This window comes from Populus euphratica, unplaced genomic scaffold (genome assembly GCF_000495115.2).
Source record: "Populus euphratica unplaced genomic scaffold, PopEup_1.0 scaffold1.1, whole genome shotgun sequence".
In the NCBI taxonomy this organism is placed as follows: Eukaryota; Viridiplantae; Streptophyta; class Magnoliopsida; order Malpighiales; family Salicaceae; genus Populus; species Populus euphratica.
Window position 1 is genome coordinate 898,339 of NW_011499845.1, and position 24,109 is coordinate 922,447.

The 24,109-nt window shown below is 34.1% G+C and overlaps 2 protein-coding genes and 2 long non-coding RNA genes across 6 annotated transcripts in view; 2 read left to right on the forward strand and 2 right to left on the reverse strand.

The window, feature by feature from the left end:
- Positions 1-1,282: 1,282 nt before the first annotated feature.
- On the forward strand, positions 1,283-2,125 carry LOC105130296 (uncharacterized). Of its 3 annotated transcripts, none has more exons than XR_843224.1 (2): positions 1,283-1,620; positions 1,889-2,125. It is a non-coding gene; the product is annotated as an uncharacterized LOC105130296 (long non-coding RNA). The 3 variants fall into 3 exon arrangements; XR_843231.1 differs by having other exon boundaries at positions 1,283-1,598; positions 1,886-2,125; XR_843217.1 differs by having other exon boundaries at positions 1,283-1,598.
- LOC105130252 (uncharacterized) lies at positions 1,626-3,534 on the reverse strand. Its single transcript, XR_843204.1, has 2 exons — positions 2,539-3,534; positions 1,626-2,309 (listed from the first exon to the last, which is right to left on the reverse strand). It is a non-coding gene; the product is annotated as an uncharacterized LOC105130252 (long non-coding RNA).
- Positions 3,535-5,151: 1,617 nt separating this feature from the next.
- LOC105130400 (expansin-A4-like) lies at positions 5,152-7,105 on the reverse strand. Its single transcript, XM_011032923.1, has 3 exons — positions 6,874-7,105; positions 6,223-6,541; positions 5,152-5,723 (listed from the first exon to the last, which is right to left on the reverse strand). Exons 1-3 carry the CDS (start codon positions 7,019-7,021, stop codon positions 5,414-5,416), a joined length of 777 nt encoding a protein of 258 aa, XP_011031225.1. The 5' UTR covers positions 7,022-7,105; the 3' UTR covers positions 5,152-5,413.
- A 14,367-nt stretch (positions 7,106-21,472) lies between these two features.
- Positions 21,473-24,109, forward strand: part of LOC105127906 (telomere repeat-binding protein 3-like) — a 5,187-nt gene continuing 2,550 nt past the window's right edge. The window contains exons 1-4 of the mRNA XM_011029390.1: positions 21,473-21,733; positions 22,765-22,910; positions 23,012-23,690; positions 23,990-24,041. Of these exons, the coding sequence (XP_011027692.1) occupies positions 22,830-22,910; positions 23,012-23,690; positions 23,990-24,041 (812 nt within the window). The 5' untranslated portion in view covers positions 21,473-21,733; positions 22,765-22,829. The remainder of the gene's footprint in view (positions 21,734-22,764; positions 22,911-23,011; positions 23,691-23,989; positions 24,042-24,109) is intronic.

Sequence of the window (24,109 nt, forward strand, 5' to 3'; positions counted from 1 at the left end):
GAGTTGAACGATTGCAATCCTAGTGCGAGGTATGTTATTCCTGAACTTTGGAGCTTAAATGATGGCAGAAAAGCCAGTTAGCAAGAGGCAATCAAGTGCATTATTATAGAGTTGAAGACTTGCAAATCTCTTAGACGGAAAAGGTAACCGAGCCACTGTTAGCATCCAGACTCGCTGGGTCAATAATTCTCAATCAAGTCAGTTCTGTAGAGCACATGCCATATTATGAACTTCCTGATTAGCTAAGTTAAGCTCCTCTGAAGTAATATACTGGAACCAAGCTTGCGTAAATATGAAGGGAGGAAAACCGAAAAAATTAAAGAAAGCGTAGTTTAGGGAACTTTTATGCTGCATTAAACTGAATATACGCATCTGTATTGAATCAAAGCGGCTATTAACTGAATGTGCTTAGGACTCCACTCCCTTGGTGATTCTCTTCTTGCTCGTCCTCCACCAGTGTCCTTAGAACAACAGTTGAAAAGGTGCATAGTTGCAACGTCCAGAAAAATTTTAGAAAAACAAAGGAAACTCAAAAGCAGAACAGAACAGAACATCATAATCATGTAAACGTCAAGAGAGATAATAAATGAAGTTGATGAGCTTTCTGTTTGTGTTTTTAAAATAATTTTTAATGTTATTATATAGTTTTGATGGACTGATATCTAAAATAAATTTAAAAAAATTAAAAAATATTATTTAAATATATTTTCAAATAAAAAATATTTTAAAAAATAATAACTGTTATAATATCAAATAAACCTGAAATACATGAACTTCAAAATCTAAATAAGTTAAAAAGAAAGTAGCATCAAACAGAGAAGCGCTAACTATGATTTCGAATGAACATAGTTATTATTTTTGATATTTGAAAATATAACAATTATTGTTTTTATAATAATTTTTATTTAGAAATATATTAAAATATATTTTTTTTATTTTTAAAACTTATTTTTATCATACACCATAAAAAAAAAATTATTTTTTTTAAAAAAATTAAATTTTAATCCACCTCCAAAAAAAATTTAAAATATAAAATAAATTTAATTTTTTTAAAAAAATTAAATTTTAATCCACCTCTATTTTTTCTAGGGTAAAAAACGGGGGCTAATTATCTCTGGGAGGATGCGGGACGTACTCGCTACAAAGTTGTACGTTTGCCACCTGCTCCGGCCATAAGGCCCCAAATTTCTGGGCTATCATATATCGTTGGGCTCCTCCTCCTAGAGTCTGTAATTGCGCCATAAGCCCAGATCACTCAGCTATAAATTTAAACAGTGGGCTTGAAGCTTTTAGATTCTGTGAAACCCTAGGGACCGGACTTGCAGCTATAAGAAAACTGAATTGCCATTTGCTTCTTCCATCTTCTGTTTCCAGCCGCCACCATAGACAGTAGACACTGTACCAAAACCCTGGGGTTTAGATATTGTTCTTGATTCCTTGCCGTTATTGTTGTATTAATTGTATATAAGCATATATGGGTTATGATTATAAAGAGAGAGGGCTTAAGTGGGATCTTCAACAAAACCCATTTGGATTTGGAGGTTAAAAAGATGGAAAGAAAGGCAGACACAAAAGAAGAAGAAGCCGCCACTCAGAGAGTAAGGCTTTGGTTTCTCTTCAGTCTGTCCCTTTTTTCTCATTTTTTCAACCGTTCACGCTTTTTGGGTTTTTCCACAATGACAGGCCTTTTAAATCTTACACTTGATATGAGCCCGCATGTCAAATTCATTAGATATTTGAGTTTTTTCGTTCACTTAGTTTTTTTATAAGCATTTTGATTTGCATCTGTTGTTTTCGTTATGGGAAAACAGATTTTTGGTTTAGTTTTCTCATTTAACAACTGTGCGATATAGAAAGTCTGATTACTTTACTTGTTTTCCAATAGCAGAAAATTTGTTGTTTGGAAAATGGTGAGGTAATTAGGCAGCGGCCAGACAACCGTAGGGATGGTATCCACAGATGACGGGTCCTTTTTCCCGCTTTGTCTACTGATTCCATCTCACATTTCTTACATTTGATGGTTTAAATATTTTTACTATTATTATTTGTTGTGAGCCCATGAATCGGTGGAAGTTCATATATCAATTAAATTCATGAAAAAAGTGGATGAAATACCAGTTTTGTTTGTAGGGTTTGTCGGTTTTTTAGGGAAACAGGATGACCGACGCAAATTGATTTTGGAAGTGCTGAATTTCATGCATATAGAATTACTCGCAACAATCAAATAATCAAGTCATTGACATTTTCTCGAAGTGCCCTTCTAGATAATTTCTCTCAGTGCATTGAGAGAATTTAGTGGGAAAGTTAAGCTATGGGTGCGAGCAAGTAATCAATTTGGTGCATTCGGTGTTTTCTTACCTCCATTTGTTTAAGTTTTATCTGTTTATCCACAAGGTTGCCTAAAGAATGAGAATTGGAGTTCATTTCATTGATTGGATGTGTGCTTTTAATTCGAAATGTCTCTTTTTTCTTAAATACTTGTTTGGTGGGCACAATAAAATGGATTCACCTCATAGAAATCCTCTATGATATGTTAACAGAAGCTTGTGCTCTAGTATATTTTACTAATTTCGATTCGTTACCGCATATCCTAGCTTTTTTGTGAAAAAATTGATGTTGTTTTCCGTTTCTTTCTGCTGCTTCTTTGTGTCATGCAGCTCATGGTGCGTTATAAGCGTTGTGCAATATCTGGTATTAAGTGTTGGTTATGCCCATTTTCCATGGAATTGAATTAACGTGTTTGCGCACCTGCCTCGTCCTATCTCCAGTTTTACTTGATTACAATCTACGCTTGAAGTTATGCTGAAAGAAAGATCACCACAAGTGATGCATTTCCTGTTTTTGTTATAACATTTTTTTTTGGCATGCGATGCTTTTTGTCAAGTATAACAAGATTTAATTTTGAATGTGATCTATTGATGCAATTCGTGTACTCAAATTACATCTAATGCAAGATTGCCAGCCTCGCCCCAAAATTATCTACATGAATATAGTTGATAACTTTTTCCTCAACTGGGACATTGGTATTTGTGACCATGGATTTCATTGCATGCATGGATTTGAGCCTCTGAACCATTAGGTTCTTTTTCCGTGCACTATTTGGTTCATAAATTCTTGATGATTGGTGAAAACTAGAGTTAAACTTCGGAAAACTCGAGATCGCTATCCTCCCGATGTATCATGAAGGATTAATAATTTGAGGCCTGGGACAGTGATGTGACGCTAGAATAAACTTTGATCAAGAGTGTAAATGTCTGGAGGCGTTGCTTGCCAACGACTGGATGTTTATTTGGGATCTAAAGAAAGTTGCTGTTACATGACAATTCATGGAAAAAATTGCTTTAGAGCTTCATGAATGCCCTTACCCGCACGTGTTTGACTTTTCTGTACAAGAGGAAACTGCTGGCCTGTAAAATCTAGTAAGTTCATTGAAACATCCTGGTAAACTATGGCTGGTCTGTATGTGTTTCAATTTTTTTTAATTGTAAATTAATGATAAGCTATGGGTGCGAGCAAGTAATCAATTTAATGTATTTTTAAGAAAAAATTATTATAAAATTCTATGTTCTCAAACATGCTGTCTGCAAAGCTACTCTTTTCGTAAGTCTTACTCTGTGATCCTGAGGCATAGCTTTTCAATAACAATAATCTCAAATTTTATGATTTTAGTACCGAGTTCGGTTGGGAAATTGTCGTTTGTTATGTTATATTTTTTTTCCCGCGCTAGGGACTTCCCTAGTGTGGGACAGCATACTAGCCCGCCGTTCGATCAATGGAGTACCAGAAATTTACGTTAATACACAATCAGCTGCATCGTGGTGCCAGTCTGGCTACGGCGTTGGTTTATGGATACGCTTGACAAGCCTCCAATTTTATTTGAGTGAGCTTGTTTCATTACAGTTTAAAAGTTGTTTTTTCATTTAGAAATATATTAAAACATTTTTTTTATTTTTTAAAATTATTTTTGATATTAATATTAAAATGGTTTAAAAACATTAAAAAATTAAAAAAACACAATTTGCACTGTTTGTACACTCGTTTTGTGTAGGTTATGACCTTGCAGTTGTAAGGAATCTACGCAAAAATCTAAAACCCAAGAAAAAAAAAAAACTCTATCGGCTAGAATTTCTTCCAAAAAATAAATAGCTGTGGGCTAAATTTCCTGGGCCGGCTTATCTGACGATGAGGGAGCTGGGGGCTGGGGCTGGGGCTAGAGTGCCAACAAGAAGAACGAGGAGATTGAACGAAGCTTCGGGTGAGTGCCAACAACAAGAACGAGGAGATTGAACGAAGCTTCGGGCAAATCTTGATCCAATTGACAACACATCAAATCCCTGTCTCCCGTTCGTCCCTTTTTATCCTTAATTGTTCCTGTTTTCCTTTCTAGTTTTGTTGTGAACACAGACAACAATGGTGAATACAGTAAAGACATTATCCAGAATCTTTGACTTGTTTGTCACCCATCACCGCCGAAGGAAAGAAATCATATCAGTGTTTATCATTCTGACAGATTCTGTCTAGAGGCAGATCACCGCCCCTCTAGTTTTTGCATCTTTCTCCAAATCCAATCCTTTTGTTTATCCTTTCTATGGTTTCCACGAGGAAAATTTATCCTCTCATCCCAAAAAAATGCGAAAAAGCAAAATTGATGTTTAATATTTTTAAAGCACCAAATTACCTTATCTATCGATCTTTTAAGTGACTGCCACCATATTTTATCTACTCTTGCAGGAATTTATTTATTTTTATTAGCACCTGCTTTTTGGTCTAAGTCCCGACTAATTATGGAGACGCACATGCTCTTGATAAAGAGTGCTCTGCAAGTACATTACAGTTACGACTCCTGAGTTTTTACCAAGTAGCCTCCTGGAGTTGCATGATAAAAGTTTTTAACTTTCTTCATCAGAAACGCAGTCATGTCCCAGCTTTTCTTTTGGGAATATTCTATTCATTTTATAATTTTTAAATTTTAATATACTTATATCAAAAATAAATTTTAAAAAATAAAAAAATACTATTTTAATATATTTTTAAATAAAAATTATTTAAACCAACTTTGCGGAAGTTTCCTGAAGAAAGAGTGCATCAACTCAAAACAGACAATCTGATAAAGTTTGAACCATACATATAAAAGATCACATTCCAAAAACAAGATTCTTAATGAAGTGTATACATATATTAATTTATCATATGGTAAACAAAAGCGGCGGGCTACATTTAACTTTGCAGCCTCCTCAGCTTCCGACCTTCCATTTACTTTTGCACCCATTAACCCATCGACAAACACTTTAAATAAAGTAAAACAACTCGCTTTCACCGCCACTCTTTCCTCATTTCCTTAGGTGTTTTTTTTTCCCACTTAGAAAAGAAAAGGCACAGGAAATAAAAAATTACAAAATATCAAGCGGGAATTTTAAACCCTAAAATTCTTTCCGGCGAAAGTTTGCCCAAATTGCCAATTTGATGGAACAACATTCCATGAAGTAGAAGTGCGCCTATCGCTGCCCGTGACCCGGAAAGACAATGACTGACCGACCAAAACTGAGTTTGACTGCCAGTTTTGACCCCAGTTGCGGCTCATGCTCATCCACCCAGTCCTGGATCCCTTCACGCTCACCTTCACTATATCTCCAGCGCCTGCAACGTTGGTGATCAAAACCAAGTTGAAGTAACGGTGTCCGTTTATTGTGAACCTGATTCCTCCTGGCTTTCTACACGGCACCCTGGAAAAAAAAAATGGCGTTTTAGTAATTCTCGGAGGGATGGGGACCTCCCCATGCAAGTGGGGACAAAGTAGATAAGATTCTCCTTGATTAAAAGATAAACGGTTCTGATTTCTTCACAAGATACATTTGATCAGAGGTTCAGAAGATTGTACACGTGGAATCTTGAAAGACCAATCATATCATACTAGGAAACCTTCGGGCAGTCAATCATGTTTTATTTTTTAGAGCAACCTATCACATTTTCACAGTCGAGATTCATATGAAACAAGCCAACTGCTATGTCCTGACCCACTGCATAGTAATTATAACACAAAATAATTGCTGTTCCATCAATCAATCAAATTGACTTAATCTGATGCATGGAATGGTTTTTTTCTAGGTACAGCAATAATAGTAGTAAGAAACTGATTAGAGATAATACTACGACTAACACTTAATAGTAGTTATAGCAATAATAGTAGAATAAGAGACAAGTATGGTGGAATTGGATGTTTACCGGCGGTAGGAGACAGGGACAATGCCAGCACGGTACTCGGCGATCTTGAGGAACATAGGCATAGCAAGATCGAAGTGAGGGCGGGGAGGATTGCACCAACCACCATTGTCACTAGGCAAAGCATAATTAGGAGGGCAAAAGTTTGTTGCTGTGATAAAAATTGATGGGCTTCCAGAGTGGCACCATTGTGGTTCGTTAGCACACTTTATTTCAAAACAAGCACCGCAACTAAGGCCATTGTTGAACAGGGCTGTGCTGAGTGCTGCAGTATTCACGCCATAGCCTTGGCTGTACAAGTTACCGTACCCGCAAGCACCGCCTGAACACAAGAAATAAGATCAATTAATTTCCTCATCTGGGATTTTGGCTTTTCGTTTTTGAATTCTTGAATGGAATTTTAATATTCATAGGCAATGCACGGTATTGGTATGAGCTTATTGTGCTTAAATGCTTTTGAAATCTGATTTTGGTTAAAACAGAGTTCGGTGCTGTAAAAAGGCAGTGCAGGTAAGGGATTACTTTTTTTGTTTGTTTTTATGGTTCTGTAATGAAAATGCAACAGCAAAACATGGTTTATGCAAAATGCGGAAACAATTCATGAATAATTCAAGAAGCTAGCTACTTAGCATGAAGGTTTCGAGATTACAGTACCCATAGTCCCTGAGGCATCGTTGCCACCATAAAAGGTAGCATGGGCGCTCTGCCAAGCTGCGCCAGTGTAAACACCGGGAATTCTTGCTTCAACAAGACTCAAAAGCAGCACCAAAGATATAAAAGAAATGGTGGCCCTGGCAGCCATTGCTTTCACTGATCACTACTAAACTACGAAGGAGCTGCTGGAGATGGGGATTTGGGAAAGTGGCGAGTGTGTGGAGAACGCAGAGTGCGGACTGCTATTTATGGAGGGAAAAAAAGGCATTACGTTGACACGCCAAAAAAAAAAAAAAAGGAAGAGAGGTACCAAATTATAATCAGCCTTGATTGGTGCTTAATTTGGACTCCAGTTAACCAAGCCAATTCTTTCTTTTATTCCCTACATTGACGGTAACCCTTTGAATCTGCTTGAAGCTTTTGATACTCCTTACGTATCAAAATCCAAAATATATAAATAAAAAAGTTATTTATTATTTATTATAGTAATTATTCTTGAATTTTTTTAATTTAAATAGTTTTAAATTTACAATAAAAATTTTAAATACCGGAAAAGCAGTCTCAGTTAGAAGATTCAAAGATCTTTCAATTATAAAATTAATATATTTATAGGAAATATATTAAATAATTTAAAAACTTTAAATTCTAGAAACAAGAATGTTTATTTTTTAATTTCAAGTTTGTTAATGCTATAAAATCTAAGTATTTTTTATTTTAAAAAATAAAAAATTGTAAATCATTTACCAGCATGCTTCAGCAAATATTTATAACATTAGAACCTTATCATTTTTATATAGAAAAAAAGCTGAAAAATTCTTTGTTTTAAAAGATATTATTGAGAATCAAATATTTTTTATATATTATTAAAGAGATAATAAATAAAGTAGATTTCTTAAAAAATTATATATATAAACATAGTGGAATCATTACTTTAATATGAGATTTTTATTTATAAGTTTTTTTAAAGAAAAAAGTTAACTCATCACTATTGTTCAACAAAAATACCACCGTGGTTTATCACATGGGGGGTATTAAAGTAAGGGTATTGGTTGAAAGGGGTAAGGACACAGGAGGATGAAGAACTATCAAAGCCTAATATGCAACCGCTTTGCTTCATTTCCAAGTTTCGCCATCGATTGCAGTTTCGGTCTAACAATTTCTTTCTTTTTGGCCCTTTTTTTAACCTTTTGATTTTTCCCTCCGTTGAGATTTCGTAAGTGGTGGGCTTGAATTTGGAGGGAATGGTGGGACTGCTATCTTGTACGGATCATGGAATGTAACATGACGCTTCAGACTCCAGACCATGTGCATTAACCCACCTAACAACTGCTGCTTTGGACAGCAAATGAAGCACGCATACAATGTGGAAAGTCTCCAGACGTTACTTTTAATTACTGTGGATAACATAGAAATCTTGAAGAAAACTACACTCCGATGATCACAAGTATCAAGAATCAAAATAATTCGTTGGTTTCACGTTGAAAAGTTTAAACATTACAGTGTTGGAGTATGAAGTTTCACGCCGGCAAGCCTCCAGACAGTGTCTCGATATTATGTATACCTATGCCCCTTTGTTGACGATGCAAGATTTCAAAGCGAATTATACGACCGTAAACAGCCGTTTGAGGTTGGAAAACGTCGCGTTGCATTGCATTAGGCACCGTCAATATATATAGCGTTCGAAGGGTTAGTACTAAGTGTTATATTTTTATTGAATAAAGCGTAGTAGTTATTGTCCACTAGCAAGATGAAGATGAAAATTAAAGCATTAGGAGGCTACTCTGTTTCCACTTTCTTGAAGTGGAAACCAAGCCTGCTTCCACCTAAGCATGCACCCGCCTCATTGAAGATTTTCACAGAAAAGGCTGATTTCAAATGGCCGTAGATGGAGGGGGCGGGGCCCGTATTTCCGGATTTACCGGTCCACGTATTGCGCCGTACAATTTATCGGATTCCCCCTCGGGTCTTCTTGTTCGCGGTGTGTACATTTTCCTTGGTTGGAGTCCAGTGTTTATATTAAGAAGAGCAAACCGTATTTTTCAAAGCTGCACCCAATAGGAAAGCATCTTGATGAATTTGTTCATCCCTTTCGATAATTTTGGTCTTTTAAAATTTAAACAAATCATCCTCGCATACTACTATCATGACAGCAGTCGGTGCTCCGCGATTTCTTACGCGTGAGACACAAAGAGGGACAAATGCCACAATTATATTGATTTCTTTCAACTTTTCAACGTCACAGAACATGCATCTCAGAAATTATTTTTAAAATAAATAAATAAATAGCATTCTCTCCATGAGAATTTGAACCTCAAACTTTAAGATTTGAGAAAAATATCAACTTTACACGTAAGAATATGGATAAATTTCATTTAATAAGGCGTCTGTAGACAGCAAGAGTCGATTTATTTGATTAGCTGGTATCAGGCTTGCTCCGAAATCCCATTACTCGCAAAAAAGATGTTAATCAATATTAACGGATGCACTAAACCTAACCAGCAGGACCTTGGAAACGGTGTGCTTCACAGGTTTAGCGTTAAGGATGCAGAGTGACGATGCAAACTCCATGTCCAGTCTGATCTTATGTATATGTATCAACCAAATCCAAGGAGATCCGAAATAATTAAGCTGTTTTTCAACAGCATACTCCAACCTGTCACCCATAACACCCTTACCTAGCAAGATTAAGTATCTGTTAGCTCATGACATGAAACCCCAGCTCAATGCATGTGAAAGTTGTCCACCGGTATTTCACCTCTCCACCCAACATCTTCAATCATCTCCCAAACCCACTTTCATTTATGATATGAAAAACATCATTACTGATTGTCCTTATAATTGCTGTTGAATGTATGATTAATGATCCCATTACAAATGTTGGCATGAGACAGTAAATAATTTTATTTTTTTTAGACACATAGTTGTCTGAATAGATAAATGTTAAACTTTATCGTATCTGGGCAAGTGGCGTTTGCTTATTTTCTCTCACCGTTTATCTCACTATGATTCCTCTTCTTCGAACATGGTTTTTAAACTTCACCCGCATCTACAGGTGATGAGTTTCGAGTTGTTGTTGAAGTAGGTTTAATTGGATTAATTTGGAATAATACAGTTTTTTTTAGTTAGAAAGATAAGAGTAATATCACTTGAAAAAACAACAAGAAATTAACAGGTTTTACCAAGGCTTAAACTGGATTAACAAGATCAAGAGTCAACTTGAACTTTTTATTAATCATGAATTCGTTATCTATTTAAACTCAATCATATCTAAACTTTGAAATATCAACTTGAATTTTTAACCAAATCACACCTAATCAATTCTCTTTTTATTTTTATTAAAACACAATCCGACTAGATTTTCGAGTCATTGGTCACCTAACCGCATCAAAATCTGGTTTCGTTTTATTTGCCTGACATTTCACACTTCCACTCTAAATATTACACGCACTAGTTGATTTTATCTTCTGATGTACATATACAGCAGGTGTATATTATAAGCTAGACTGCAAAGAAAAAGCATGAGACAATTATAGGTTTGCAAGAAATTTAAGCAAGTCTTTGGTATATCACTAGCCACTCAACGATTCAATGCGTTCATCTGAGGTTTGGTATATATGATTAAGCCCTTTTATTATGAATATGATTAGCATTTAATAAATACGACAAAGTATATTATCAGACAGTGGAGATGCAAAGTGATTCTAGTTGGGGAAAGTGATAAAGTGTGCTCAGAATCTTTGTATGTTTGGAGGATTAAAGTATAATGGAAGATTGGAATGAGAATTTTTTTTGGCTAATGTGGCAAATGCTGTCATGCTTGTGAGATGTGTATAATACATACATAGATATTAAAACCTGAAAGGTCTCTCTGTGACTCCATGAGTTGAGTATGATCTAATCCGAAGTGACTTGATACCATGTATTCCAAACAACTTGATTAGTCAGGTTAATTAGGAATCAGCATCTTTATCTTCTTCTTTCTCACACAAAAGATTAATAAAAAAATAGATTGCACAATTAGAGAAAATCATTTTTTTATTACAATAACTTCCCAAAACTCACTTTTTAAAATTAATCAACTTGATAAAAAAAATTTAGATTAAACACGAGTTCATGTTTCCATGTGTTTTTCAGTACTTTAACTGCATCGATCCAGGATTTACAAGCACTTCAAAATGGAGTTCTGCAAACTACAAACCGATCAAATGGTCACTAAAACCTTGAATGCAAGAACACCAAAAGCATTAATGATCGTTGTACAACTATAATCAAGTTAAATAATCGGGAACAATCTACTGTACTAACCACTCATGCGTGCTTCCTCTGTAAACATGCCTGCTCTTTTTTGGACCATTACATTGGGACCACGGGACCATTTTTACCATGTCACGTCTCCCTACTACGAAGAACCCCATGTACCTACATGCAGCCCTCTATTGAGCTTTACGCAATCCCTAAAAATGTTCCAGGTTTCTCGAGCAAGCAAATTTGGAATCATATCTCAAGTTTCTCCAGCGAGCACCGCCACAACTGATCAACTTTTATTCTCTTCCCGTCTTTTTCCTTCCTTCCCATGGCCCATATATCTCATGCTTTGATTTTTTGCATGATTCCTAGGAGGGTCCTCATGACTCTTGCATTTGATTCTCAACTATATGGCCACTAAACTACTTTAAAACTCACTGAAGAGTAACCACCGAACCAACTAACATAACCACCATTAGCAATGGCAATAGGGTCCAAGCGATTCTTTCCCATGAGCAGCACATGAAGGGAAGGACCTTTTGTTATTTCGCCATGCATTTTAGCATAATTGGTATGGTCAAAATATATGCTTTCTTTAAGCAGCAGGAAATGAAACCGCTCCCGCCTCTTGCACAATTTGAATTTGGTGCTTTTGGGATCATAATTATTGCAACAATCTTGCGACAAATCGCAGCCTCGGTGACATATTCCCCGCAATTTTATTATATGCTTTTTTAGGTAGCCATTAGCCCGACCCAATTTGAACAACTTCATTAGTGTTCCCCGGATAGTGGATGCTTTTGTCCCTGATGCAGAACAGCTGAAGTTCTAGTTCATGTCTTCTCCAAGCATGTAGGTCAATCTTAAGAGCTAGGAGGCATTGTACGTATTCTAGTTTATCAATCTGCCAATGTTCGGTGGCTATCATTTGATAACCGTGATGTTGCCGCACCAAAATGGAGTCATTCTAGCCTTATATTAGTGGAGCTTCACCGAAAATAGCAATAAAAGAACTGGTAGAACCAACCGTGTCAGTGTTAAATGAATGGAGATTTGAACAATTATGTTTGATGGGCATTCTCGTTTACTTTTTTATTAACGTAAATATTTATATCAGTTTAGATGTATTTCAATTAATTTTATAAAATTAATAATTAATAATTATATAAATTTTTAATAACCCTACAAAAACTACCCGTGAACATTAAAAAAAAAAAATCCTAAATTGACTTTGTGAACATTTTCATTTATTTTTTTTTGTTTTAATTTATGTGGATGTTTGGACCAGCTTATATACACCATGATTAATTTTACAGTTTACTAAATATTTTACGGGTTTAATAAATATGTAACACATTACACGAGAATAACATGCACGTATAATAAAACTTAAATCAAGATTAAAAGGAAAAATAAGATGCAAAAAAAGAGAATAAGCTTCTTTCACTGTTAAGCTAACAACTCAAGTATAAATTTTCGTTCATTCTTGCTTCTGCTTGTGAATGTATTCCAGTTGATAAATTTCGTATGCATGGTTGGGTTTGGGGTCCAAATAAATACTCCATTAGATAGCATTTGACATGATTGTTTAATCTGCTGTCAAAAGTGCTGTCATCTGACGCAATTTATGCTGTCTTTTAATTGGCACATTCATTAAAACAACAACTATGACAAAAATATAGTATAAATAATGGCTTTATATTTTATAATTCTTTATTTAAAGATGTTTTTTTATATTTTAAGTATTTTGTGTTTGTGAAATTTGATTGATCAAGTAATTTTGTTGAGTTATTGTCAGAATGCTGACATATCTATAAAATCTTTACAATGGGTGGACTGGTTATATTATATTATATTTCATATTCTAAAGGCTAATGATATATGAAGTACATACTTTAAGATTTTCTTCTATTTGAATGTATATAATCTCTGTCTCTCTCTATTTTTTTTTCTATTTGAATACTTGTACTTATAAATTTCAATTAAATAATTATTTTTCATATATTTCGTTGTAATTCATTCGATATTTCAGTTATCTCTAATACAAATGGGTCTATATTTTTAAATTAATCATCATTTTATCATTTTGTAATATTTTCAAAATACGATTAGGAAATTGAAAAAAAAAACTAGTTAATTAGGTGGGTTCATTATTTATTTTTTACTCATTAGTTAGTTGGGGCTTAATTTATTTCCTATTAAATTAAGCAATAAAATAAGGCTTGGTGGGCCATTCTTTGGCACCGTTCAATTCACCCGTTCATCCAATCCCATCCTTTTAATATCTCAACTTTCTTTGAATTAACAGCCATTCAATTGACTATATCCGTTTTTTTAGGTTGCAATCTGTTTTTTAAAATGTTTTTTGTCCTACAAACATTAAATAAATATTTTTTTAAATATTTTTGGTTCATTTTGATTATTAATAATAATAAAATATTATTTTCATAACTTTTATTTATGGAACAGTTTTTAAAATTACTATGCACCCCCGTAACAAACATACTCCCTAGCATGTCATGTTCGAACTTGCTAATTAGATTGGAAACATTAAAGAAATCTTGCGAGGTTGAGCATCTCCAAGCCAATGTTTGTCGAAATCTAACGTCTTCTAACATGGTTAGCTTGTGGAGTAGTTGTGTATGCTCAAAAAACTCCAATTGCTGCCCCAACAAGGGGAAAAGAAGAAGAAATCTAGTCTAAACAGTTAATAACCACAAAGCACAAGTCCATACATGGATGCCATGCCTTAACAAGATGAGCGAGATGGTGGAAAGTTTGCCGAGTAATGCAAAGGGGCCCCGAGGCCCTAGTCATGGTTTAGCTTTGCGAGACAGTTCAGTCGGAAGAAGCATAAGGAACAATTTTTTGAGTGCAGGACTTTTTTAGGCCCGTGGGTAGTGGATAATGTATGCATCTATCCTGCTTTTCTAGCATTTGCTTGAGCTTTGACCTACGTGTCTGCTGATGGTGGGCTGATGTTTAATCGATGAAAAAAGGGCCTCTCACACAATGCCGACCAAATCCATTCGTTTTGCTCACAAATAGCAAGAAGGCCCACCTTCTCCAGCAGCCATTTAGGGTGCTGCTTGCTGGTATGATATAACAAATAATTGTTCATGATGACTTGTCCTGATCTTCGGAGCCCCAAGCTACCGCCTTGCTTGTTTTTTGGTCACAATTTACATTCCTGCTGGCGACAGAAAGCTTCATTGTGTCCCAAAACAAAATTTATATTTCTGCTCAATTAAATGATGTTAAGCGTATTCCTGTTTTGACACCTAGCTTGATTGCTCCAATCATTTAGAGGGTTTACTTGATAATGCATCGGAGATACCTATGTGGAATATAGAAACATTAAATTAATTTTTTTATATGATTTTTAAATATCTCTCACGTAGCAATGCCAAAAGCTTAGGAAAACACTTTGGGTGGTTGAGTTTTTTCCATGAAAAAAGAAGAAGAAGGAAAAGCATGTATTTTTAGTTTTTTTTTCCCGAGTTGTGGTTTATATTTTAAAAAAAATATATACCTATAAAAAAAAAACTCAATCTTATCTCATCACAATTCATTCCCAAACACACAGTTCATAAGACGTGCTGCAATCACAGTACCAAAAACATGACTTGAATATCACCCATGCTGAAGGTGAGTCCATTGGATCGCTGCTCCCGCTGTCCGCTAAACATTGAAGGATAAGAGATTGACAGTTTTGAAAGAAAACAAAATGCATTGATTTCGACGAAAAGCTGGCCGACCTCAGATCTGATGCCGCTATGCACTTTCATCTTGAAATGACATGGGTGATGGGTGTTTGCCTACAGTTCAGTAATAAAATACTTCAAAGTTACAGGTATTTCTGGGACAAATTTATCTCAGAACTGACAGTTATAATATCTGTTAATTAACCCAAACCCTGAACTTTGGATGAGCAGATATGTTATTTTATAAAATGTTTGTCCGGTATCTATTCGGGTGAATTTGACAGCCTCCCAGATTTATAATTACCTTTGCCGTGGTCACCCGATGGTTTTCCCTCGCCGATCTATCTTGTTAGACAGCTAGCTGGCCGCTGGCTAGGCCTAACATAGCCGTGCTGTATCCACAAGACATCACATGCAGTCATAACCTCTTGAAATCACATGGATTCTCCTTGTCTGTGAATGGATCGTGTGAATGTCTATGGTAACCGCCATGCTCTTAGCTCATCACTGCGTCTAATTATTGGTGAGGAAATTCTTCTTCTTGTTTTTAATTACCCATGGTTCTGGCTCTAAATCTTTCCTTTAAGGACCCGTGAATCTAAAGTGAGGAAAACATAGGTTGTGGGAGATGGTCGCACCCACACTGGATGTCTTTTCTTCAATCAATAGTTATATCTTTAGGAGATTCCTTTGTCTCGAAGATTCATCTCTCTGTCCCATATGCTTTTTCAGAGTAAACAGCGGTGATCGCCTTTAGAATTGTTGCAATTACACGGATTATATCCCGTATTAATTTGCGCAATCAAACCAGTTTCTTCATGGTGGATCCATGACAGTTTACACAGAGCGCTGGGTCGCTAAAACAAACGACACCATTTTTATGTGTTTCTGTATTGTCAACAAGATCAATTTAATTCGCAAGAAAAAAAAATGGCGAGAAATTACCTTGAACAATTACTTCGAGATAATAATTGAAAAATTGTCAGCTGAAACAAGTGGGCAATATCTTAGTGGTTTATGTTTGGAATTTTTTTTTAAAAAAAATGAAATTTAAAGATTAAAAAAATATTTACCCCGAACTCCTGTATTTCGCTAGTCAAAAAAGAAAAAAAGAAATAGGGACTCGATTTTTTAAATTGGTATGCTCTTGTTTTACCATTGTCACACCATTTCCTCACAAACCATCACCAACCAAGTTACCAAAAATCTCAACCACACCGAACCAGAACCCCAACTCCCAAGCTTTCTTCCTTGATCTGTAAAATGACTGACACGTGTGCGAACTACCCTTTTGACCACGCTTGACATTTGGTGTCTATGAAAACCCGTGTAGGTATGAAACAAGTCCGAGTCGGACAATGATAACGCTTACCTCATTTTGACGGGATAAGCCGGTAAAGCCACTCCTGTCCATTCGCTTCGATATACCATTTTACGAGGAGACCACGAGCTTGAACATTCCTGATTGCAGGGCAACTCAAAGCGAACCGCATCAGCCTCCAGTCCAAACACAAACGACAGGGACATCCTCGAGAACGACCAGCAGCTTCCATGAGATGAGATGAGATGAAGCGCGTCTTTGATATTATTAAGTTGCGTGTTTTTTTTAAATTGTTTACCATTTTAAATATATATTTTTTATCTTTATGTTTTGATGTTGGCAAGTATATATTATAAAAAAATCAATTTAATATATTTTTATTAAAAAATAATATAAATTATATCTTAAAAATTAATTTAATAATTTAAATTGATGAATTAAGATGATTATCTAATATTAGAATTTTGATTATAAAGTGGTTATAAATTTAATTTTTTTTTTATTTAAAGTAATATATTAAAAAATAATATAAATTATATATTAAAATCTTATTCAATACTTGCAAGATTTTTTAACAACTTTCAAAACAAATATATTTTTGATAAACTACTCGGGAAAGAAGCTATTGCAGTCCTATCCAGAAAGTTCAAGATAGATCTCTTTGTAATTATGATTGTGATGTCAGAAGGTGAACAGATAAAAACAAGTTAAAGATATTGTATGAGTCTATGGTGTATATAAATTTGAATCCAACAGCTACGGTAAAATCAACAACCCTTTTATTTAAAAAAATAATAATTTACATCGTGCACAGAACACAACAAACGCAATTATCTTTTAATAAAAAAAATATTGCTTTCATTTTTAATTCATCAGCAGTTCAGCACAACTTTACCTTGAATTTTCTACGTGAAAAGATGGTTTTATTGTGAAAATGAAAGACTACAGTCCTTTTCTCTTAACCGTCGCCGTCAGCGTTGGCCGCCATTGCATCACCACCGGACAAAGCAGGTAGAGATCGTCGTTGATTGAAAACTAATATCATAATCGAGAAAGAATTAAAATTGCGCTAGCAAGTAACTTTATGCCAGCCAACTAGTTTGTCCTTGTTGCGTATTAAATTAAACCATGTACTGTGTAGAATAATAGAATAAATGCAATTACACCGATCTTGACTGACTGATGATTGTTTTTGTATTTTAATTTTTTTTTGAAATAAATAAATTGTTTCTAATTTTTCAAAATTAATGTTTGTTTAATTATATTTTCAAAATATAGTAATATTAAAAATAATTTTAAAAAAGTATTTTAATATGTTTCTTAAAATAAAACACAACAAATCTTTCTCAAAAACCTTAGTTTCATTTAATGCAAGGTGATGGGATTGGAATATTTCTTCTTTATTCCAACCCAGTAATTATTTCACATTATTAGTTAGAAATAGTTATTTTTTCTTATCATTTGCACATGCTCCCTTTCCTCGTTTCGGTAGGTGTTTGTCGTGCAGGTGGTGGCATTTGAAGACTACATTATTCAAACCCAGAATAATTACTTAAAAAACTCAGTTGTCAACTATTAAGTTTACACAGAAATATATATCCATGGAAGTTTGGTTTCATCTAATCATCCCAGTTAAAAAATGAGATTCAATCAGTAATTTTATATTATTTTCTTTTTTTTCAAATAAAAATCATTTAAATTTAAAATTCATACAAATCGTAGGCCAATTATTATTTTACAGCGCAGAAAGATTTAAACTTTTAATGATTTCATCATTAAAACTTTAATATTATATCAAATAATTATTTTATAAAATAATAATATTTAAAATTTTAATTACTTAATTATTAAAAATTTAATATTATATCAAATGATTATTTAACACAAAAACTTAAGAGAGACTGTATCATGCCTCCAATATCAGGCATGAACAGTCTCCCAACGGCTGGCCTTTAATTGTTAACCTAGGCTGTTGGTTGCAGCCATTTATCTTATTATGCCTTTGCATTTCTTTTCCCCTGTCAACAGGAGGCTCTTTTGCTTGTTGCTTGGCCAAGTTAGCTCCAATTTTCCAAGCGATTCCTACTTTTTTTTTTTAATTAACGTGAGTGTCTGGGTCAGCTTGCGTGCATCACGATTAATCCCATGGGCCCTGAAGTTAACGACATGTGAACCTCCAGTGGTCATCATATAAGCAACCAAAGACTCGAACCTAAAACAACAGAAGGAACAAACCCTTTAGTTCTAAATTTTTATCATTTGACCACCACATAGAAGGTTCAAGTGATTCCCACTTGATTGGATTTGTTGTTGTTACTCACCTCTTTCGATCAAACCTGCTGCAAAATCTTCTGTTTCTAGTTACAAAATGTCGCTACCAGGTTCTGGGTAAAATTCATTCGTCCAAGCACACCGAGCTCTCGCCTTCTTTTCATGTCTATAAAAATCGGCCACTCACTGCTCCTTTCAATACATTAATCTTCGTGAAGATATTCATTTGCTGTTTATTTATCCATGTATTCTTGTTGCGACGGCAATTTGAATCGTTCTCTTGAGATGAGAAAAGCAAAATAAAATATATCTGGTTGCATTATTATAATAGATAATGCTCTGCAAATCATTAAATAGAAGCTTGAAAGAACTATAAAACTGGGTAGATAACCACCAGATTTTTCTTTTTTTTCAAAAAAGAAAAAGAAAAACTTGGTCGAGCTAACACAGCAGTGGCGTCGAACACAGACAGTGGCGTGGCGATGATGCGTGCACGGTTATTCTAGAAGAGGAGGAAATCTAACACCAGAGAAGGAAATCGAAGTCACGAATCTACCGACATGTTTATTCTCGGAAAGGGAAATGATGCGATCATAGATAGCACAGGGTTTTCTGTTCAATCTATATATCTCTTCACCCAGCATGACATGGGAGGCAGGTAAAACTTCGGCTTTTTCAAGCGGAATAATAAAAGAGCGTGGGGATAACTAGGCTGGTCTCTGGTCGTCTGCTTTCTTGTTGTTATAAGAATATATTAAGAAACAAAAAAAAAAACAATTTACTTAGTGATGGCTTGTTACTGGGCGTGGTTTTTTAAAAAATAATTTTTTTTATTTTAAATTAATATTTTAGTATTTTTATATTATTTTAATATATTGATATCAAAAATATATTTTAATATATTTCTAAAAAAAATTATTTTAAAACACAAAAACCACACCAAAGCTGCAATGGAAAAAATAAAACTGTAAGACACCACCTGTACAGTTGGTTGCTAAATACTGTGCATGAAATTTCATGCACCGAGAAATAAATGGGTAATTGTATAAAAAATTATAGTTTGTTATAAATTTTACTTTTATTTTATATTTTTATAAATTATATTTTATATTTTATAATTCATATATTCAATAATAGTTTACAACCTGAATAATATATTTTATTTGATTTTTTTATTTGATTCATGATATAAGATATAATATATATATATATATATATATATATATAATTTAGATTATTTTTATAACTATTTAAAATATAAATAAAGCAAGTATTGATATCGATCATTTCTTTATTTGTTTGGTAACCTCATATTTTTTACTTGGATTTTATTTAACCATTACTGAGATAATTTTTAAATTCAATTTAGCTCATCTCAAAGATGCAGGTTATTTGCTTATCAAGTTTTCTAGCTAGACATCTATTTTTTTTTATAAAATAAAATAATATTATTTTCATTAAAAAAATATTAATGAATTATAACCAGTTTTTTAATAAATTTTTTAAATCAACCTAAATTTTTTAACTGAATCACTTAGAATTTTTTTTCCTTTTCTGTTTTTATTTAAATTCAATCTAATTTCAACCTCAGATCAACCCAAAAGGTGAAGATTTTAAATCCATGATAGCGGGGTGAGATTCCCCAACTATTTTTTCATTTTCTATTTTTGGATCGTGTTGTCGTAAAATCTGCGTTAACTTGCAACCGCATAAAATCGAGGCTGTAATGTTCCGCGAATATTCGCTGAGGCAAGCCTTGAATTGAGCGTACCAAGAATCTGTCCAAATTGTATTGTTCAATCTCAAATTAGCAATAAGAGTTCCATTTTCTCTTGTTATTATTTTGTACCCAGTGGTATTTGTTTGTCGTGACGTTTTAAATTTATTTGCAGAATTTTTAAAAATATAAAAATTAAATTAAATTCAAAAGTTTTAATAAAATTTTATATTGGTAATCCTTTTAAGTGTTAGAAATAAATTTTAATATTTTAAAATACTATAAAAATTAATTAGAAATCAACTCATTTGATTTACAGTTTCAAAGTGAAGAAATTTAATGCTAAGCTCGACTTCTACAAAATACCTATCTAAACTCATTTTTTTATTTATTTTTAAATGAAAGCAATGATGTTAATATAAAGAAAAAAGAATTGGATTTTTTTTCAAATATATAAACCCAATTTATTTATCGATTGAATTCAAATTAAAAGAATAATGATTCTAAACATGTAGATTTAATCACAGTTGAATTTATATTAAATATTACAATTTAATTTAATTATAATAGAAAAATAATTCTAAATATGTAGATTTAATTATCACAAATTATCATTGGAATTCTTTTGCGACTGAATCAAAACCTCAAGCTGATCTTCCTGTATGTTCAGCACCATCATTAGTGTTTTCTATTTCTTCTTATTATCGCACCATCCTTGGTTTTGATTCCATAAGAATGATATAATATTTGTTTTCTATCCCATATCTTAAGTAGTTAAATTAGGAGGAGTAACTTTTATATATCTATGATTTCAACTATATTAAAATACAGCACTTTTCTCCTTGCTTAGACATCCAAAACGATCTATATAATAAGAAAAATTAAGAGAGTAATAAGGAACCGTCTAGAAATGCAATTAAAACTATGTTTTTTTAAATATTTTTAGAAAATTTTAATATATTGAAATTAAAAATAATTTTTTAAATATTTAAAAAATATTATTTTGAAGTAAAAAATATTTTTATAACAAAGGTGAAAAACTTTAATTGCAGTAAATATACCGACCATGGATTTTAATTACAGGAGGTCTGGCATCAGATGAGGACCAATAAAATTAAAAGAGTGCCTATATAAAACTCTAATAACCACCCGCATATCCACGCCCTTTTCTTTTCCTTATCCCGAAAAATGAAGGCCACGTGGCAAAACCCATACTGGCTTGAAAAATTCATGGAGAGAGAAAGAGGGTTTACGTGGGTGACCTCCTATTACCCGTACATTAACTTGCTGATCCGGTTTTGTGGTAAAAAACTTACAAGATGTTAGATATAAGGGAGGTTTAAGCTACTGTTCTTTGGTGGTCTTTTGCTTTGCCATTTTTAAGAGAGAGAAAAACACAGAGAAAGAATCTCTTGAGAGGGATTTGAATCCAACACCTGGTCTTCTTGGGAGACATTGATTTCCTGGGTTCCCTTGAATTCTCTGGGTTTGTGAAATTCTACAGTGAATCTTCGTTTTGTGTTTTCATTCCTTTTCGTTTAATCTGTACATAATTGTAGAGGTTTCTTAACACAGGAGATCAGTCTTTGTTTATAACACAAGGTGAGTGAGAATTCAATTCTCCTGGAATTTGATTTCCTTTGAATTCTCTTCGTTTTCCTGTGAATTGTGTCCGGGACAGTTGAATTTGATTATTCGGTGAAAATTTCAAGATGTTTTGGTTTTGATGAGATTTTTGGTTATTGGGATCTGATTGTGGAAGTTGGTTTTGGTTCGGTAAGGTGGAATTGGGTTTTTCCGGGAATTGGTATTTTGCAAATTCATGATCACGGTGGTGGTGGGTTTTGTTGTCGAATGAATTTAGATATAAATCTATTTTTTAAACAAATAAAAGCTACTGTGGTTTTTATTAGATTTTTAAGGGTTTTAAGTACGAAGAATTCGGAAATATTTGGATATATTTTGAGGATTTGGGTTTAATGGAAATTGAAATCCAGTTTTGATCTGGAATTAGGACCACAGATTATAAGTCCTAAAACCAAATTTCATTTATATGGTTGCTGTCTCAGTTTTAATTTTATATTCTCGTGATTGAGCGCTGCATGGGGTTTTTGGGATCTCACAGTTAAAATGATAATTCCAGTGGAGAAGGTTTTTTTTTTCCTTCTAAAATCAGATTGATGCTATTTTACCTCTTGGTTTTTTTCTTTTTAACGAGATCACTGTTGATCTCCCGTGAGAAAGAAAGAAAGAAAAAACTCAAAACAATTCGGTTAAAGGGATAGAGTATGGATACATGTCCTGCTATGAGCATTTCTTTTATTTTTTATTTCGTTGAATGTATTTGTTTATTTTCTGCTTCGGGTGGTCACTGGTGGGGTGGGATAGTTATGACAATTATTGCTGTAACCATATTAAGATAGAAGACCTTTTATTTCGATGGGGTGTGAGTGTGTTTAGTTTCTGTGATTAATCAAAACTAAAATGTGGACTGCAATTTTATTTTACTACGATGTCAGAGTATTATAGTTACAAAATTCTGCTTAGTGACAGGATCATGTTTTTTTGAATCTGTACAATGGCGTTTCTCATCTAGTTATTTCTTCCTCTTTTTTCCTGGATTTTTTTGACAGATAAGCGGATCTGAGCAATGATGCTCCTTGTTTGATGAATTCTATTTGCCGTGTATGCTTAAGATATGGTGGTGAAGAAGAGACAATATTATGGTTTCAATGGCTTCCATATGCCCCCAGTTCCCAGGGCTCCGAGATCAGCTAGAGTATGTATCTAATTATGGCTTTCAGGGTTGCCTTGCCCTTTCCACGCATGTTGATTGTTGACCACTCTCTTAACTCTTTGTCTCCTTGTTATTGGTTCCAGCAGAGGGGTTTGAGTTTGAATAAAAAGAAAGTTGAGGATAGTCAATTATGTGCATTTGAATTACTCGCATCCTTAGCGGGCAAGCTATTGCAGGAGAGTGAAAGTTCTGCTTCTAGCAATGCATCCGAAGCAAATAATCAACCTATAATTGGTGGTGGTGGTGTGAAATGTGAGCAAGCTGAAGATAGACCATTGAAAGCAGAATGCCTTGATCATGGAAGTTGTAGAGAAAGTGCTTTTGTCACCGGGTTTTCCTCGCCAAACGGTGATCAAAAGAGCCTTCTAAATGATTTTCGACATGCTGAGAGCTATTCCATTTTGGAGCGCTCTTCAATGATCTCAAATTCTAATTCCTCAGAGAAAGTTGGTGCTGATTTGAAGACTGTGATTTGCAAAAGCAAGAGTGTGTGTGAAAATTTCACTGGTAAAGTTGAGGACTCTTTTGATTCTAAGGTGGCTTGTGATGGTTATGTAGACAATGGGTTTAGGAGACATCAAGTTGGTGATGGGCTAGATACTGGGGGTTTGACTGCTGAGAATGCTTGCAGTTTGAAGGATCCGATGGAAATGTGTATGAAATTTCCCACATTGATCAAACCAGACAGTGATGTTGAATTGCCACTGCGCAGGGAACCAGTTCCTAATACTTCTATTCCAAGGCGTAGGAATGATACTAATTAGGTGTTAGAGATGACGACCCAAACTTTTCTAGGTGTAAAAAGTTGTTAACTAAGCCAAAGGCTTCTAGGCCTCCACAACGAATTGGAGACCGACGAATAAGGAAGTTGCTGACTTCCAAATACTGGAAAGTAGCTCCAAAATTGAAGGAATGTGAACTTTCCAAACCTGGTAAGCAGCACTTCTGGTAGCTTATTTATATCATGCTGTGTATTCTTCTTTTGATTATATCTATTTGTATGCCTGGATGGAAATAAACATATTCTGATATTGGATCTTTTCATTCAGCATTTTTTGAAGGGGGGATGAAGCCTCACTATCGCAAGAGGAAATTATGTTATAGTCGTGAAAGGTATCAACATGACAGTTTTTATAAGAGGAAGTGCACTGACCGTAGTGTAGTTGTGACTTCTGATGGAG

Bases quoted from the DNA above. Each gene is read 5' to 3' on its own strand.
- LOC105130400 (XM_011032923.1), bottom strand. From the start codon at position 7,021: ATGGCTGCCAGGGCCACCATTTCTTTTATATCTTTGGTGCTGCTTTTG. The intron at 6,542-6,873 runs GTACTGTAATCT...TCTTGTGTTCAG, and splicing joins CGATGCCTCAGGGACTATGG to GCGGTGCTTGCGGGTACGGT. The intron at 5,724-6,222 runs GTAAACATCCAA...TTTTTTTTCCAG, and splicing joins GTCCCTGTCTCCTACCGCCG to GGTGCCGTGTAGAAAGCCAG.